Source organism: Podarcis tiliguerta, assembly GCF_965153285.1.
Source record: "Podarcis tiliguerta genome assembly, chromosome: 8".
NCBI lineage: Eukaryota > Metazoa > Chordata > Lepidosauria > Squamata > Lacertidae > Podarcis > Podarcis tiliguerta.
Window position 1 is genome coordinate 7,635,082 of NC_139541.1, and position 19,172 is coordinate 7,654,253.

At 44.7% G+C, this 19,172-nt stretch overlaps 1 protein-coding gene across 1 annotated transcript; it reads left to right on the plus strand.

The window, feature by feature from the left end:
• Positions 1-11,712: 11,712 nt before the first annotated feature.
• On the plus strand, positions 11,713-18,635 carry LOC310683690 (maestro heat-like repeat family member 5). The gene is made up of 16 exons (XM_083453990.1): positions 11,713-11,844; positions 11,930-12,079; positions 12,476-12,618; positions 12,772-12,886; positions 12,998-13,134; positions 13,321-13,440; positions 13,574-13,688; positions 13,949-14,083; positions 14,234-14,398; positions 14,684-14,842; positions 14,944-15,048; positions 15,154-15,259; positions 15,517-15,579; positions 15,688-15,870; positions 15,960-16,128; positions 18,124-18,635. The coding sequence occupies exons 1-15, from the start codon at positions 11,728-11,730 to the stop codon at positions 15,971-15,973; spliced, it is 1,827 nt and encodes a 608-aa protein (XP_083310116.1). The 5' UTR covers positions 11,713-11,727; the 3' UTR covers positions 15,974-16,128; positions 18,124-18,635.
• Positions 18,636-19,172: the final 537 nt, after the last annotated feature.

Here is a 19,172-nt window from a genome sequence, read left to right on the forward strand (position 1 = left end):
GGGGGGTGAATTGGTTAGAATATTTCCAATTAAAAATAATATTTGAGAAGGATAGTAAGCTTAAGGGGTTTGATAAAAAAATCTCGGTATGGGAGAAAGAAATTTTATATAACAACCAACACTCTCAAAAATATATAAACTGTTACAAAGTGGGAAAATAGAAAAGGAGGAAAAAGGAGACACTATTAAAAAATGGGAACAAGAGCTGGGCCACCCAATTGAATATAATGAATGGACAAAAATTATAAATTTTACAGCATGTTACCTAATAAGAGAGAACTATATGAAAATGCATCACAGATGGTACCTGGCACCAGAAAGGCTTGCAAAAATGAACAAAACATAATATGAATGAATGAACTTTATTATGGTCACAGACCAGGATAAAACAACAACAGCATATAAATAAAATAGCAGGATTTTTTTTAACTGATAAATGTTGGAGCAGATAAGAACAAGGAAACAAGCATAGGATAAAACATCTGAATAAAATACAAGATTAAACACGGATAATGGATGGATAAAAACTGATAATTAAAACAGATAAGAACTAAAAACAAATAAAAACATGCAGTTAAAACAACTGTAAGAGCGTAAGAACTAAAAGACTCGCAGTTAAAACAACTGTAAGAGGCTGCAGAGTAGAAGCCTCTGAAATAGAGGACACTCACAACATTAGAAACTGATGTGCAAATATGGTTAAAACAGACAATTAAAACAATGTACAACAATAAATTTAGAAACAATGTGCAACAATAAACTATCCCAGGGAGTTGACTCAGAGTCACCCATGGAACCGAGTTTGGGGATTTTCATGCCGGACTATTTTGAGCTGGGCGATGGTCTGCGCCTACAGATTTGTACACAGAATCTGGCGACCATCCAGGTCTTCTTCTGTTGTTGTTTTTTTTAAAAATATTTTTATTAAGTTTTAACACAAAAAACAAAACAGAAAAAGAACAAACACTAAAAAAGCAACAACAAGAATACAAAGTTACAAAAGCGCAAAACGTCAAGAAGAAAAAACAACAACAACAATAAAAACAATTTCATCTTCACAAAATTTCTTGCATTAACTTATTTCACCGACTTCCCCAAACCTCCCTTCAATGTATTCCAAATCTTATATTTAATCAGCAAATCCCTTCCCTCTACCTTAATTAATCTTTATCTTGATTTTGGTATTTTGGTGTAACTTGATCTCCTTAATGTCTTAAATGTTGGGTCTTCGAATTTTACAACTTTTTTACTAATAACCTTTTGCATTCCATCTGATGTCAAATTAACATTCATTAGTCTTATAATGTTTCTGTAAATAGTCTTTGAACTTCCTCCAGTCTTCTTCCACCGTCTCTTCTCCCTGGTCTCTGATTCTGCCGGTCATTTCGGCTAATTCCATATAGTCCATCACTTTCATCTGCCATTCTTCCAGAGTGGGTAACTCTTGTGTCTTCCAGTGCTGTGCGATAAGTACTCTTGCTGCTGTTGTGGCATACATAAAAAAGGTTCTGTCCTTCCTTTTCACCTGTTGGTCAACCATGCCCAGGAGAAAGGCCTCTGGTTTCTTCGGGAAGGTGTATTTAAACACCTTTTTCAATTCATTATAGATCATTTCCCAGAAGGTCTTAATCCTTGGGCACGTCCACCAAAGGTGGAAGAATGTGCCTTCAGTTTCTTTACATTTCCAACATTTATTATCGGGCAAATGACAGATTTTAGCCAGCTTGACTGGTGTCATGTACCATCTATATATCATTTTCATAATATTTTCTCTTAAGGCATTACATGCCGTAAATTTCATGCCAATGGTCCATAACCGTTCCCAGTCAGCTAACATTATGTTATGACCAACATCTTGTGCCCATTTAATCATTGCATATTTCACTGTCTCATCCTGTGTATTCCATTTCAACAGCAAGTTGTACATCCTTGACAAAATCTTAGTTTTGGGTTCTAGCAATTCTGTTTCCAATTTTGATTTTTCCACCTGGAAGCCAATTTTTCTATCCAATTTGTATGCCTCCATTATCTGGTGATAATGAAGCCAGTCTTGCACCTTACTTTTTAGTTTTTCAAAACTCTGCAATTTTAGTTTATCTCCCTCCTGCTCTAAAATTTCCCAATATTTTGGCCATTTGGCCTCCATATTAAGCTTTTTTAGAGCTTTTGCTTCCATTGGTGACAACCACCTTGGGGTTTTATTTTCAAGCAGAACTTTATACCTTGTCCAGACATTAAACAATGCTTTCCTAACAATGTGATTTTTAAACATTCTATGCACTTTAACCTTTTCATACCATAGATATGCATGCCAACCAAAAACATTGTTAAATCCTTCTAAATCCAGAATGTCTGTGTTTTCAAGAAGCAGCCATTCTTTCAACCAGCAGAAAGCTGCTGATTCATAATAAAGTTTTAAGTCTGGCAGGGCGAAGCCTCCTCTTTCCTTTGCATCAGTTAGTATTTTAAATTTTATTCTTGGCTTTTTGCCCTGCCAGACAAATCTAGATATGTCTTTCTGCCACTTCTTGAAACAGTCCATTTTGTCAATAATCTGCAGTGTCTGAAATAAAAACAACATTCTAGGCAATACATTCATCTTTATCGCAGGAATACGTCCTAACAGTGAAAGTTTCAAATTTGACCATGTTTCTAGATCTTTCTTTATCTCGTTCCAGCATTTATCATAATTGTCTTTAAATAATTTCCCATTTTTAGCTGTCATAATAATTCCCAAATACTTTACTTTCTTAACCACTGTCAAACCTGTCTCATTCTGAAACCTCTCTTTCTCAATTTCTGTTAGTTTTCCAAAACCTTTGTTTTAGCTTTATTCAGTTTAAATCCTGCTAACCGACCAAACTCTTGAATCAGTTCTAAAGCTCTTGCTGCACTAGATTCTGGCTCCTGTAGGGTCAAAACTAAGTCATCTGCAAATGCTCTTAATTTATATTGTTTGGCTCCGACCTGTATCCCTTTAACCAATTGGAAAGAGGCATTTATCACACTTATACCAAAAACAGAGTCTGAAAAGACACAGTTTAAGAACTACCGCCCTATATCACTACTCAATGTGGATTACAAAATCTTTGCAGACATTTTGGCCAGAAGACTAAATAAAGTTTTAGTAGAGGAGATTCATAAGGACCAAGCTGGCTTTCTCCCGGGTAGGCATTTATCCGATAACGTGAGGAATATAATAGACATTTTGGAACTTCTACAGGAAAAAATTAATACAAAAGCAGTGATGATATTTGTGGACGCGGAGAAAGCCTTTGACATTTCTTGGAGCTTTATGAAGAAGAATCTCCAGGGGATGGGGGTAGGCCAAGAATTTGAAAATGGTATAGGTGCAATCTATTCTGAACAAAAAGCTAGATTAATTGTTAACAATGTTGTAACAGAAGAGTTCAGAAAAGAAAAAGGAACACGACAAGGTTGCCCAATTTCCCCATTGCTTTTTATATCAGTCCTGGAGGTTTTGCTGAACATGATCATCCAGGTCTTCTTCTGATCTTTGTCTAACAGCAAAAGGTCAAATTTTTGCTTTTGCGGGAGGTCAGCGAGCCTCACCAGTAGGGGATGAATGAACTTACTATGTGCCTCTTCATAAAAGGGACATTTAAGGAACAAGTGTTCTGGGCTTCCTATCTCTCCCAATGCTGCTGGTGCGGCTATCTCTCTCTCGATTTCTCTAATTTTATAGTCGGGACACCTTGCGCAGTCCTGTTGTCTCTTGGTATCTAATATTCTTTGCCTGAACGTGGCTTTTGCCTGGCCCAAGCCCAGACTTAGAAGGGCTTGAGGGGCAAAACTCAGTTTCCGGAGGGTGTTCAGAACTGCAGTCTGCCAGCCTGACTGGAATTGGTCGCAGAGGATCAGTGGGGCTATCCCTCGGGGGAGCAGATTCAATGTCAGCCATTTGTAGATTGATGTTAAGCAGATGCTAGCCTCCACTCTCATCATCCCCATTTCCAATCTCACCCATGCGTTTGAGACGAAGAAGCCCCCTTGTGCTCTGAAGAATTTAAGAATACAATTTGCGATTTTTTCTGCTGAACTCCTGATGGAGTTTATGTGTAGTTTGTTGGTTCCTGAGACCTGTACCACCATTCCTAGATACTTGCAGTTTGTGACTTGTTCTAATTTATGGCCTTGGAGTTCCCAGCTTCTAAGCTTTGGTTTTTCCCCAGAACCGAGTATCTTGGTCTTTTGATAGTTGATTTTGAGACATTCAGATTCACAGTATGCTGCGAGCTTTCTTAGTGTTCTTTTGAGTCCAATGGGGGTTCTAGATAGAATTACCGCATCATCGGCATATAGCAGGACCGAAATATGCCGATTTGCAAGCTTTGGCGGGTGGAGTTCTGAGTCATTGAGTGCAGATACTAAGTTATTTAGATAGAAATTAAATAGTAGATGGGCCAATAGACACTGTTGCCTGACTCCTTTGAAGGTTTTAATAGGGTCCGTTAGTTGTCCTAGGCGGCTGCACCTGACTCTAAGAGCCGTGTTTGCGTGCAGTGCCTGGATTAAGAACAGGAGCCTTCTATCTATATTGGTACCCTGTAGTCTGTCCCAGAGTCTGGTTCTGGAGACTGTATCAAAGGCTGCTTTTAGGTCAATGAAGGCAGCGTATAGTGAGGCTTGTCCTCCTGATTTGCATTTGTCTTTTTTTTTCTTTTTTCAAATAATATTTATTGAGTTCCCAGCAAATTAAACACAACACTGCAAAAGACCAAAAAAGAAAAAAAATACCATACCATACCATACCATACATAATAATAAAAACAAACAAACAAACATAATAAAAGAAACAAACAGAACAAAACAAAACAAAAACCATTTAAAATTTCAATTTCAACATCTTATCTTTCCTTCCCTTATTTCCTCGACCTCCTCACACCTCCCTTTTTGTATTCCACTTCTATTAATTGTTTCAGCAATTCCTTTCCATCTTCCTTTGTTTTCTATCCTATAATTGTCTTAACACATTCTAACCATATTTTTACCTTTAATGCTCAATTAATCTATTTATACTTAATTCCTTATAACATTTCTACTGAAGCCATATAACTTCATCCCAACGTTCTTCTAACATTCATTAATTTTACAATATTTCTATAAATATTCTTTAAACTTTTCCCAGTCTTCTTCCACCAACTCTTCTCCCTGGTCTCGGATCTTGCCAGTCTTTTCCACCAATTCATCTAGTCCATCAACTTCATCTGCCATTCTGATTTGTATTTGTCAATGAGATGTTGTAGCATTAGGCAGTGATCTGTTGTGGACCTTCCGGGTCTGAAGCCGCTTGTTCTATTGCCAGGATATCTTCGTTCTCTAGCCATTCTGTAAACTTATTAAGGAGGTGCTTTGCGTAGAGTTTACTGATCAAACTTAATAAGCTAATCAGCCTATAATTTGCTGGGTCCCCTCTGTTGCCCTTTTTATAGATAGGAACTATTATGGCTGTTCCCCATTCCCTTGGGATGCGGCCAGTGTCATCTATATAGGTGAAGAGGGTGGCTAAGAAAGGTGCCCACCAATCCACCTGTGCTTTTATGATTTCTGGCATGATGCCGTCTGAGCCTGGGGCTTTGGCCATTTTCAGTTGGTTTATATATGATTTCACTTCAGTTACTGAAACAGGTGGCCATTTAGCCAGTTGTTCTATATTATAATTCCGTAGTGGAGGTTCAGCATCCTCATACAAAGATTGGAAGAATGAGACCCACAGGCTAGGGGGAATTTGTGAGGTTAAGGGGGAAATAGCTTTATGGGTGCCAGAAGCTACCAGTTTCCAGAATAGTGTCTGATGTTTTGCTTTTGCCGCACTAATTAATTCTAGCCAACATTTTCTGTTATAGGCATTCTTTTGGTGGAGTATTAGGTCTTTATACTCTTTTTTTAGGGCAGCAAAGATAGGCTTGATGTCTGACAGAATTTTCGGCTGTCAGGGCAGCTTTGTAAGCATTTTGCAGGGCTTTCTTTGCCTCGAAGCAGGTGTAATCAAACCAGGGCTTATTTGATGTTCTTGGTTTAGTTGGCCTTTTCTCTGTGGTATTCAAAAGATAGGGTTTTAATTGTTGGAGCAGGCTCTCATACTTGGAAACTGGGTCCTCAGGCCTAGGATTACTCCCAAAGCCAGTTAAAATTGTACGGAGTTTTTCAGAGGTTAGAATCTTCTTCAGTTTGGAGTCAAGTGCAGGGGTCCATTTCACTCGGCACCGCTCTAATGCGGTGATCTCCGCAGGGTATACAGTTCTCAGGAAGGGTGACTCGTTTAACAGAGACACCTGAGGTGCAAAGGGAAATGGTCCCCCTCTATGAATGAGAGCACTTTTAAATTCACCATTTTTGTTAGCAATTCACTGTCCATCAACATATAATCAATTGTGCTGGATCTTACCCCAGAGATGAATGTATATTCCCCGGGAATGTTGCCCCTGGTGCAACCATTTAGGATATGAAGACTTAGCTGCCTAGAGAATTTGAGGAGGCAGGCTCCAGCAAAATTTGAATGTTGATCCTTTGACTGCCTTGGCCTCCGGGCCAAAGTCGTCAGGGTACCCTATTTTTTTGCCTGTATTTGGTTTCTAAACTGGGGTCATCAGGACCTAATCTTGCGTTTAGGTCGCCCACCAGCAGGACCTTTGCTCCTGGATAGTCTGTTAGCAGTAACCTGACATAAGAGTCCAGTCTATTCCAGATGCCCTCAATATCGGTTTTTTTGCTTGTTGCAAATTAGCATTGATAATTAGTAAACTGCAGTTTCTCCAGGATATGAGTAGGGCCATTGCTAGGTGGTCTAGGGGGGACAGTTCCTTACAGGTGGCGTTTAGGCAGAATGAGATTAGGATGCATAATCCCCCCTTGAGCCTCCCTGGTCCTCTGCCTGCAACCGCTCTCACTGCCTATGTATAGTATCCTTCCAATGATGGGTTTTCAGCCGCCCACGTCCCCTGGAGAGCGATGATATTAAAGTTTTGATGGTAGAAGGGAGTGTCTGTAGAATGGGAGAGGCATCTGGACCAGCCGGCAACATTCCAGGAGATGATGTTTAGGGCAGCAGTTGACTCTTGGGTTTTTAGATTCCAGGCTCTCATAGCTGTTTTCTGCCGCTGATTCCTCAGGTACTTTGAGTTTGGCTTGATTGAGCCGCGATGCGGAGGAATGGGGGACCCTTTGGAAGGGAAGACTAATTTGGGGGTATTAATTTGTCCGTCCAGGCAGTCCCCCACTAAGACCTTATTTCATTCCTCTGCATGAATAGCTTCTAGGATTCTAAGGCAATCCATGAAGATTGAGCCGATTCCCGGCGCTGGCACCACTAGTTCGACTTGTTGCGATTTGGATTGGGCTATTGGAGAGGGTGTAGGAGAGCCCGTTTCTTCTGGAGACAGATATCGACAAGATGTCCATTCCTCGTTGGTTAAAGGCTTTGATTTGCAATTGATGTAATTAAATTCCATGGGAGGAGGCGGGGCTAGAGGTGGAAGGGACTTCCTTATGGTTGAAAGTCTTTCAATTAGTGCATCCTGGGAAAGTAGGATCTGCTCGAGGTAGGTTGTTAGGAGTTGTTCATCCTTTGAGGAGAAGTCCTTTTCTAGCTTATTTGGTGAGGGCGGGGTTTTGTACAGCCTGCCAGATTGTCTAAGATTGCCAGCCTCTGGGTAGAGCGGCTTACCATTTCCGGCACTGTTGGATTCTGCAGTGCTGGTTTTGGTTTTTGGTCTGGCTGGCCTATGTGCTCCTAGAAGTGGTAACGGGTTTTTGATGTTTTCAAAGAAACGGTGCACAAGCAAGCCAGCCCTCAGGAAATTGTCTTTATTTGAAAGGGTCTGCTTAGTTGAGAGCCCGTCGTTAAAAGTCACTATAGCCCTATTTTGGGCCGTATCATGAGGGAGGAATTTTACCTTGATGATATTTTCTGCTGTCACGAGGCCCCTGGTGACAATTCCGATTTTTTCGGGAATATTTTCTTTTCTTTGAGCATATGATGGGTGTCCTCTATTTGTGGGAAGAATTGTGAAGGCAAGTTTGTGATTATTTAACGTTAGCTTCCAACAAGTCTGTGTTGTTTTATCTTGATCCTTTCTTGTTATGTTGGGGTACACGGGATTTCTTTGCGATGTCAAGAGAAGGGTTGGTTGCATGGGAGCCGGAATTTCCTTTGGCATTCCTATTTCCCCACTAGAGGGTGGTGTGTGATCTGCTGGGGCGTGGGGCTTTTCCTCAGAGTGCTTTATTGGCGTGCATGAGTTTGGGATTTTCTTTTGGGTTGTAGGAGCAGAGTTCTTTTTTGTTATATTCTCCAGCAGCTTAAAGAGCTTCTGGAAATTCATTTTTTTAGTCGGGCAGGTCGGCGTTCCCTTTGGCCTCTCATTTTGATGTTTTTGGTCTTCTTCATTTTTTGTGTTGAGCATTTTCTCTTTAAGGTTGGTTTCTTGGGAGCAAGGGACCCTCCCTCCTGCACTGAATTGTTTCTGGTGTTTTTTTTGTGTAATCGAGTCCCGGCTTAGTTTCACCTCCATTAGTCCTATTCCCAGATGTCATGTGTGGGACAGCGACCTCATGGTTCTTAATCAATTCAGTTAGGGTGGTAAGCAGGTTCAAGCTTTCCGAAAGGAAATTTTTAATTGGCTCAAGTTCTTTGCTTATCTGTGTGAAATGAGTTTTGAGTAACTCTTCGAACATCCCTGACAAGTAGAAGATACAGTTGTTCGGGTACTGTAACCTTAAGCTGTTTGGCCATTTGCCTGTCTCAGTCAGGGAAGGGCACCTTAAATTCTCTCCTGATAGGGAGGGGAAAGGAGGCTCGTTTGACATGGCTTCTAGGTTTTCCAGGAATAGCTCCTGTTCTAAACTTGCTTCAGGTCCCTCTTTGGCTAGCTCAGCTTGTTTTAGTTCTGTTGCCAGGTCCACTCCCTCACCTCCAATGTTAGTTTTTTCCTCCCTTCTAATCCAGGTGTAAGGGACACGGGTGGTGCTGTGGGTAAAAGCCTCAGTACCTAGGGCTTGCCGATCGAAAGGTCAGCGGTTCGAATCCCCGTGGCGGGGTGCGCTCCCGTTGCTCGGTCCCAGCGCCTGCCAACCTAGCAGTTCGAAAGCACCCCCGGGGGCAAGTAGATAAATAGGGACCGCTTACTAGCGGGAAGGTAAACGGCGTTCCGTGTGCGGCTCTGGCTTGCCAGAGCAGCGATGTCACGCTGGCCACGTGACCCGGAAGTGTCTCTGGACAGCGCTGGCCCCCGGCCTCTTGAATGAGATGGGCGCACAACCCTAGAGTCTGTCAAGACTGGCCCGTACGGGCAGGGGTACCTTTAAAAGGTAAAGGTACATTTACCTTAATCCAGGTGTGGTCAATAGACCACTCATGAGAATGGAGGTTTCCTGGATTATTTGCTTCATCAGCCTTGGGATGGAAGTCGGTTGAAATTTTGGCCTGTTTTTTTCTTTGGGGGAGTTGTTACAGGTTGTAAAGGTGAAATCCCCAGTTCTTTGCAACATTGTCTTGTAAGTACCATCTTCGTACTCAGAAATAAATGGGGCTATTTTATCCAACCCACAACTTTATAGGCTTTTCAAGGTAGGTGGTTCAAAGTTGATTTAAGTAGCTTTAAAAGGGAGGAGAGGTTTCAAAGTCCACCCAACAGCTCCCGGAGTCTTTTACTGATAAAAGTTGGCAGATATTTTCATAGGTTGAGCCTTTTTATCAGGGTAATTTGATCATTAGAGCTCCTACTCACGCAGCAGAGACTCAGTTGAGACTTGACCTGGCACCATCTTCCCCGGAAGCTCATATAATAATAAGTGCTGGAGATGCAAGATACAAAAAGGAACCTTCTACCATATGTGGTGGACATGCCCCGAAATTGGGAAATTTTGGAGCATGATCCATGAAGAAATAAAGAAAATATTAAGAATATCATATAGTAAAAGCCAGAGGCATTCCTTTTAGAAATTTTAAATGACTATATTCCAAAAGACAAAACTAATTTTTTCTTATACGCAATGTCTGCAGCAAGAATCCTGGTGGCTAAGTACTGGAAAGGGAATCAGTTACCCACTAGGGGAGAGTGGCTATGTAAGCTCTCAGAATACTTAGAATTAGCCAAATTGACAGACATAATAAGACAAAAACCAAAAAGTGGAGTAAAAAAAAGAATGGGAGTGCCTAAATGAATACCTCAAAAGTCAAGGTTCGAGGACAGAAATCTGGCTGAGTCTGGAATAACCTTGTGAAGTGAAAGGATATGAAAGAGGGATTTATATCTAGATGTTAGGATAGAGGTGATAAAGAAAACAGGAAAACAGGAAGACACAATGAGAGATAAAGGAGGTGCTGTGGGATTGGTAAGAGTCAGTGTCTTGTTGTTGTTGTTTTAGTGTTTATAATAGTAACTTGTAAGATATGGATTAGGGTTTTTTTTTTGTTTTTTGTTGTTGCTTTCTTTAGTTTTCGAATGTTGATTTTTGTGTGTTGTGTATTGCTATTTTTAGATATCTTTCGTGTTGTTGTTGTTGTGTGGAAAATACTAATAAAATTTATTTAAAACAAAACAAAACAAAAAACCCCGGTCCATTTCTATGGTGGTGGTGCTTGGGGTCTTTGAAGGATGGGAGGCAATAAAATCATTTTACAAAAGTGCTACTCCTCTCTCCCCTCAGCATCCCAACCACAGCTTCCATGGATGCGGCTGATCTTCTTCCTGAAAGCGATAGCAGGGACCGGCTGAAGAATAGACTCACGGATGTCGTCGCAACGATGAAGAGTGGGAAGATCCGAAGGAAGGCGCTCCAAGATCTTTCCGCCTTCCTGCAGAAGATCCAGGAATCTGTGAGTTTCTTTTTTTTTTTCCTTTTTTTTCTGGACAACAGCCATACAAGAAATATGTAAAATAACTAAGCAAGTAATAGACATCACCCCAGAATTGGCCCTACTAAACATTTTCCAAGACAACAATGCCCATTTACACCACAAAGAACTCATAACCCACCTACTCTCAGCAGCCAGAAGCATCATAGCCAGACACTGGAGAGACCTGTCAGGAGTAAGCATGGACCAATGGTACCAAATAGTATGGGAAACAGCCCTACTAGAAAAATTAACTAATAAACTGAAACTGACACGGGGACAAACAGAATCTGTGAGTTTCTGAAGGGAAGGATTGCAATCATGCAGGGCTGTCAAGGCCTTCAGGCTGCTGCTTCTAGGCCCACCCTGCAAGGTGCCCAAGGGACAATCAGGCATCCCAGCATTTACCCAATTTTGAGAACAGAGCTGGGCCATAGCAGAACGAATCCCAGTGAGTAAAACAGCTGAGAAAAGAAGTAAAAAGTGAACATCCGGAAAAGAGGGGTGGGAAGTCAAAAAGAAATGGTTTTTTTCTGCATAGGATGCTAAATGTTTTGGAATGTTTGGAAGATTTAATTAAAATGTTATAGGAAAAATGGTGATGGGTTGCTTCTCTTATCAGTCACTTCTCTTGGTTTCTTCTCAGCCATCGGTAGCGGTTTCTGCATCCTCCCTTGGACAACTGGTGGCGATTTCCTGCCTTTGTTCGTTGGATCCGGACCCGGAGAGCAGGCAGTGGGCAGCAGAGGCTCTCTGCCATCTTCTGCCCATCCTGCGGCGCGACGAAGGTAAGACTAGAAGAATATATCCCAGGAAGGGGCTGGGGGTGAGCAAGACCCAAACTAACCCTTTGGCTTTCCTTTGCAGAGATGCTGCCACGAACATCATGGAACCAAACGCTTATCACCAGAGCTGAAAAGGTCCTCAGATCCACCGGAGGACCGGTTCCTGAATTGTTCGTGAACAATTGTTACACTCTTGCCAGGGTAAGTCGCTGTCTCTCAAGCACCTGGGCTTTCTGCTCCCCAGCCCTGCCCTGTGGGCATCTCTGACCTTCCTCTCTTGTTTCAGGTCTTTGGCGCCTTTCTCCCTGCGGAGCAGCTCTTGGAGGCCGTGTGCTTCCTGGCCAGAGACCTGGTCGTCGAGAGCAGCTTCAACCCACTGGATATCTCCCACTTACTGCAAGAATTCATCAAGCAGTTTGGCGGCACAAAAGTGGAGGTAAGGCATCTGCAAAGGTAGGAGAGAAGAAGATTCTCTGCTTTGGTGTAGGGGAGGCAACCTCATGCCATTGGGTGGCCAGGACACATGTTAGTTGAGAGGGGCCTGGCAATGTCAGGACAAGAACCTCAGCCATGGATTCAGGGATGGGGAATCCTCCTCCTTCTGGGAGTAGACTGGCAAGCTTCTTCTCTTGGCCCACAATGGATAGGGGAACTGGCGCCCTGGAGCTGCCTGGGTCCAATACTCCCAAGGACCCTGAGTGGTACCTTGGAATGAAGATGGCTGTGGTGGCACAGGTCAAGGGTCCCTCTTTCAATGAGGGATGGAGGGATCCGCCTGCAGAAGCCCCACTTCCTTGTACTCTCCAAGTAACCCTCTCCTTTTCTCTGACAGGTGAAGGTGCTGCTGGAGGCCTTCTATAAGATCAGCCAGGGGCCTACAGTTCAAGGCAGAAGGATGGCCGTCTTCGCTTTGTCCATCTTGTCGCACCACCACCTGGCGACAGTGGTTGAATATCTCCTCCAGTTTCCTTTCAGGTATGGAGCCCTCCAGGTTCTACTGGGCTAAGGGGGAGGTTGGCAAGCTGCAGGGCTTGCTCAGAAAGCCCTTGCTGCCATTTCCTCTCTCTGGAGCATGGCAGCAAGCAGAAGACTTGAATCTGACCATTGCTCTTGTTTTTGCATTCACAGAGACTGCGAGAGTGTGTGGAAGGAGGTTTTAGCATCGGCCGACCCAGAACAACTGATCCATCTGACGGCCGAGCAGCTTTACGAAAGCCCCTTGGCGGAATCTGCCACCGAAGTGGTAAGGACCTACCATCTGCTTTCTGGCTTCCTTCTTCCCAGGGTAATATCTAGGGATTCCTGTATTCTTCAGGAAAGCAGATAAAGTGACTTGCACCCCTCTCTCTTCCAGCAACATCTAACCAGCCTGTTGCACGCCATCCTCAGGATGGAGGACTACAAAGCAGCTGTGCGCCAGAACTTCCCACAGCTGCTCATCGCTCTCCTGGGGATGGTTATGAACTTCCATTATGACCAGGAATTCCTCGGGTGAGTAGTGTGTTGCAAAGGGACCAATGGAGTCCTTTCCCCTTCAACCTCGGGGGGTTTCCTGTCCAGCTTGGTTTTGCAAGGGAGGCTCTCCTTCAGGCGGCTGCTAGGGAGGGAAAGATGGGGAAGGAATTTGAGGGTGTGGCAATGACCCTCCTGGTAAAACTGGCCTTGTTTTTGTTGCAGAGGGGCTAAGGAAGTTCTTCACCTCCTTCTTGGCACCACTGGAGAGCAAGTGGAGGCGGCCATCGTCGACCAACTTTTCTGCCGGGAGACTTTCAGCCAGGGGTTGTCTGCCATGGTGAGGTAAGAGGAAGAACGCGGTGACCTTCCCCAGTGGTCTGGCAAACGGAGCTGAAGGCACGGGATCGGACTGTGCCCCTGTTTGCTTCCTGCGGTGTCTTTCCCTTCCTTACCAAGATCTGTTTCTCCATTTCAGAGCTGTCGGAAAGCAACGCTGGTGGATCCCTCCCATGGTGGAAAGCATCATCGCTGCTCTCGAGGACCAGGATTTTGCCGGGATGCCACAAGTCGCGGCAGCTATCTACATCGAGGTGAGGGGGACTGACGCGGGAGGAAATGGGTGCAGCAAGGAGGCCCTGGCTTGGTTTCTGCCGAGTGTTGGGCTACTTTGAGCCTAAGGCCTGTTTTAGTGCTCCTCAGAGTAGACCCATTGGATTTGATGTACATGACAAACTTTGGTACATTCACTTCAGTGGGTTTGCTCTGTGCAGAATTGCAAATGGTGGGTAAAAGGAGAACCTGCCTCAGCCTCTCATCACTGAAGAGTTTCTTTCTCTTTGGGCCTCTTTAGCTGCTCAGCTGCCGTCTGGAGGTCTATCCCTGTGAAGATACACTGGAGCAGCTCCTCAACTGGCTGGCACACGACCACCTGCAAGTCCGGAAGCTAAGCGTCAGAGGGATATCCCTGCTTCTGGACTCTGACATGGCAAGTGATGCTCAGAGGGAGGGAGGGGGGGGGTACAGATCTCGATTCTAATCATGGCCCAGCACTCTTTTGCTGGCACAATACTGAAGGGCCTGTGCTAAAAGGCGTGAGGCCTCTCAGACCTTTGAAAAGATTCTCTCTTTTGTGTAGGACCCTTCGCTTCTACGGCTGTTGCTGCTGGATTCCCTCCCTTCTGCAGAAGCTGATGTCCTCCCAGAGTTGATAGAGCTAGTAGACCAAGCCTACCATTCCAGGGAGCTGGGAGAGGAAGACCTGAAGATGCTGGCGGCAACCTACTGCGGTCTGGCTGCCCATGTGAGTACAAAGGAAAACATGACATCACACCCGGTGGAGGAGGAATGCTTTGGAAGAGGAAGGGTGGGGTTTAGACTGGCATGCAGCGGAGATGTTCTGGCTTCAGGAGGGTGGAGCACCTTCTCTTGGAAGCCTGCCTGGAAAACGCAGGGGGAGAGTCACCCCTGCCCCCAGTCTCCCCCAGGAGGAGGATAGGGGGCTGAGCAGCCTCAAAACACCCCAGTGGGCAGGAGAAAGGAAAGTGATCTGATGAGAAATACAACCTCTGATATTTTCTGCCTACAGGAGGAAGCCTCCGTCCGTGCATCAGCCATCCAACATCTGGGGCTGCTTCGGGGCTGGATGAGAGACCAAAGGCTTCCAATAACATCAACAGAAGAAGAAGCCATTCACGAACTGGTTGTGGTCCTCATTCACCTCGAAGACGAGGACGAGGTGGCCAAGGTGAGGAGGAAGACTTACGCAGTAGGAGAGAGGGATTGTTCTCAGGAGCTTACGAGACTATGTACCGCAATTTGTAACCCTCTTCTCTTCTTGTGTTGCAGGCCGCAAGGAGGGCTCTTTCCCATCTAGCCCCACAAGTGAAGTGGTGGGCTCGTTCCAACAAATTTAGCCTCCACTTTGCTCTCCACCAGGCTGCCAAGCATCTGGTAAGGTCCCTCTGCTTTGCCCAGGCATGTCTTTGGGAGTGCAAGGCTCTTCTGCCGCGCTCTCAAGCCTCTCTGATGCCGATTCTCCTTTGTCTTTGCCCACAGAGCAAGACCTTCAGCAAGGACATCCTTCGGAGTGCTGCCTTAACATGTACGAAGCCATCCGCCAACAGGCTGCCATCAGTCTCCAGGGTGGCAGCTCTGCTTCTGGGTAAGTCAAGCAACGTCCTTCCCTGCTAGGGATGGACAGAAACGACTTGGTAATGATGGCAGGGAGGATGGGCATGTCCCCAGGCCACCTGCTAGGTAGGCCTCCATCTGTGCCCAGATCTTGCTCTGAGTGCTCGGTGAGGGTGGAGGCCTCTAGACGCAGCAGAGCATACCTGTCCTCCTGCCGAGCTGCCTCTATCTCCCCTTGCTTTGCACCAAGATGACGTCCCTTTTCCTGCCCTCTATCTCTTTCTCTAGGTCATCTGGCTTTCCGGGATGCCAGTTTCATCCACAATCAAGACATGGCATCCTATGGAACATGTGAGTGAGACGTACGGAGGGCAGGGAGGGATGCTTCTGCTGAGAAAGGTCTTCAGGGGAAGGCAAATTCCCAGATGTATGTTCAGACCTTTCTCCCTTGCCACTCAGGGCTGGAAGAGATGCAGCAGCACGAGGAAGAAGGGCTCAGGCAGACAGGGAGGAGCTGCCTGAACATCATGCAGCAGGCCTATAAACATCGGAAGAAAGGCAGGGTCCAGCGCTTTTTGAGGAGGCTGCTCTACTGCGTTCACAGGGAACCTTACCCGCAGGACTTCCTGAGCTGCATGCCAGGTGAGTGAGGCATCTGGTGGGCTATTGGGACATCTGGTGGGTTGTTTGGATGGGGCGTTTCTCAACGAGCCCCTTTCTTCTCCTGACAGAACATCCGGAGTAGCGCCAGGCCAAGTCAACGTAACATCACAGTTATGCTGCAGAGATACCATCTTCTGCTCTCCGCGGGATCCAGTCTGGACCAGCGCCAGGAACATCAACGCCATCAGGATGGACCAAGAGGAGTGGTGCTGCCCTCACGACCTTCCGTACACAGCGGTAGGAAACCTTTTCGTTGTTGTTGTGTTACAAAATCTAAATCAACGAAACACATTTAACAACCATTTAAAACAACCCCACCTTCTTGAAGAAGGCTGATATATTAGATTTAGAAGGTTGGAATACAAGGTTTGGATGGCATGCCTACCTAACATACAACAAAGTGGCAGTGCATAAGGACTTTTAAAATCACATAGTGATAAAATCTCAATAATTTCATTATACAAGGTCTGGGATAAGTACTACAGACTATTAAAGCCCAAAATACCCTGGTGGGTATCCCCAGTGGAGATGATAACGGTAAAAAAGACAAACATGGGCACAAATTGGACAACTTACCAACAATTAATAAAGGTAGAACAGGGCCAATTAAAAATCAAATTGTATGAAGAAATTAAACAGTATTGTAACGGCTGGATTCAATATCACCAAATAGTGCATATATTTAATCAGGATAAGAAAATTGGTTTTGGAGAAAAGAAGTCATTCTTACAAAAGGAATTAGTACAAACTAATAAAAAGACCCTATCTAGGATGTATGATCTACTTTTGGAATGGGAACTCAAGGATGAGATGCTAAAGGATGTTATGATAAAGTGGGCACAGGATTTTGGCCACAACATAATGTTAGCTGTGGAAATTTGACATCAAGTTGACAGCATGTTATACAATAAGGGAGAATGTAATGAAAATGATCTACCGATGGTACCTAACCCCTGCCCCAAGGAATCGGCAAAAATCTATAAGCAAAAAACCAATGTGTGCTGGAGAGGTAACACCGAGATAGGAACAATGTACCATATATGGTGGGGTGTAAGGAGATAAAAAGCTTTTGGAACAAAGTTCATGAAGAAATCATTAAGATTTCTAAAAAAACCATTCAATAAGAAACCAGAAGCGTATGTTGCAAACCTATAACCCATTCAAAATATGCTCAAGATTCGACAGATGCAGCAATGGTTATCATTTATAAGGGCCTGTAATTTTGGCAACTCGTCCTCAGTAGTGTTGTTGAGGTCATGAAACTTCACTCTGCATTTGCCTTCCGGGACTATTTTACAAAAACCTCCTGATTTGGCGAGGAGATAGTCAAGAGCAAGTCTATTAGCTGCTGCTATCTGGTTCAAATTCTCAATCTCAGACTGCAACTGTCGGAGGATATGTGTAGTGGCATTGATGGTTTTCTCCAACCTGCATGTTAGGGCAAATAGTGCTTCACGGTTTTGTTCAGCCACAACTCCCGGATGTATGCCGATGGTGAGGATGCTAACGAAGCCTCCACCAATAGCACCCACAGACCGGGCCAGGAAAATCTTATCACTGCACTGTTCCCCTTGGACTTCTCTCCTCTTTCTGTTTCTAAGAGAGGGTAGAGGAGGAAAAGCCTCCACAGGGAAAGTAAAGGCACCTATTCCCACACACTGATAATTACCAGGGTGGTAATTAGTGGCTAGTCCATTATACAAGAACCAAAGATTGGGGTCCTTGATCAGCCAGCCAGAACAGATGGATCCCTGTCCGGTGAAGTTGACTGTATATTGGCGAAAGTATGGATACAGATCTGAGGATGTGGTGTTGCTTTGGTAAGAGGCGTTGAAGGAACCCCGCAACCAAAACTTAGCAGTGCACTGTGTGTAATTTCCCAGCCAACCTTTATGTTGGTGGTGCTGGACATGCGACCAATCTTTCCATTTGGCGTTCCATGATCCAGAGGCATAACAACAAAAGCACAAGCCCTGGGTGGTTCTGGAGAACCGGAAATATCGGTAGGAGGTATCATTCATTTCAGAAGGAGGTGTCACGAAAAGGCCACTTTGATTATACAGTAGGCCTGCCAAGACAATGTCAGGGTTCCTGGTTAGTCCTGGGATGAGGGACATGTCAGCTACCTTTCTAGGGTGTTCATAATAAAGGGTGACATTTTCTCCATATATTTGAAACATCTGCTTAGCATTCTTTACAACAACATTTTCTTTTGTCATTGGTCTCCTCAAGGTCAAGATGCACATCAGGGTTAACATCAACTTCATCATCATCAAGGAACTCCAGGGGTTCAAGGAGCCCAAGGATATCAACAATTCCTCGTGGGTAGTAAAAGAAGATAAGAAGGAGAACAGTTACTATTACTGTAAGAAGAACTGGAGGTAACCAAGACCAGAGCATACCTGGAGAGTGAGCCAACCCTCCGTTCAGCCGCACCCAGTAGAGCCTCTTAGTGGTTCCCGGGTTCTGGTCAAACTGGAGTGGTCAATTCACACTGTATACACCCTGCTATTGCTACTCAAAAAGGGTTTGTGGGGGGGCGGAGGAAAGAAGGGAGGAAAGAAGGCTACTGTGACCAGTATGGTGGGAGGAAGTGCACCTTGGGTTGGTGGGTGAGAGAACCTGACTACAGTTCTTTTAGGTTCCCCTGGGCATTTACCTCCTATGATAGGTCGGTCTTGGCCGAAACCCTTCTAAGGGTATATGGGTATATGCCACAGCTGCCATGGTAATGCTTGTACCCAAACGGGTATGTACCAATCATGAAAATACAAGGGGATATGACGTACTGGGCCCTACTTGGGGTTGTTTTGGGCACATAGGAGACGCGTTCTGGACACGGCCTCAGCCAGCTGAGATAGCCTGGCGTTATAGAATTGCCTGCCTAGGCCTTCTCGCAACACTGTGGCTACATAATGAATGGACTCGTGGTACCGCTTCACCACTTCTCTGCCTAGGGTTTCTGGGACAAAAACTCGCTGATCTGGCAATATGAACCATCCTTTATGGGAGGTAAACTGGTTCTTCCTTCCTGATGGGCCCATTTTGCTTCTCTCTCTGTATAAATGGGCTTCATTTCCTGCATATTAATAACTGTCGGCAAAAGGGAGGCTATCATAGAGTCTGGTGGAGGTTCCTCCAAGGCTGATTTCCTTGCTACCTTGTCTGCCAAATGATTGCCCTTTGCCATTTTGGTGGACTCCCGGCTGTGGGCCCGGCAGTGCATTACAACAATTTTCTCGGGTGCCCATACAGCTTCCAAGAGATTTTCTAATTGTGGG

What these genes read in the sequence shown, in the direction of transcription:
- LOC310683690 (XM_083453990.1), top strand. Translation starts at nt 11,728, where the DNA reads ATGCTGCCACGAACATCATGGAACCAAACGCTTATCACCAGAGCTGAA. An exon ending in ACCAGGCTGCCAAGCATCTG is followed by an intron (nt 15,049 to 15,153) that starts GTAAGGTCCCTC and finishes CTTTGCCCACAG; the next exon opens with AGCAAGACCTTCAGCAAGGA. An exon ending in GGTGGCAGCTCTGCTTCTGG is followed by an intron (nt 15,260 to 15,516) that starts GTAAGTCAAGCA and finishes CTCTTTCTCTAG; the next exon opens with GTCATCTGGCTTTCCGGGAT.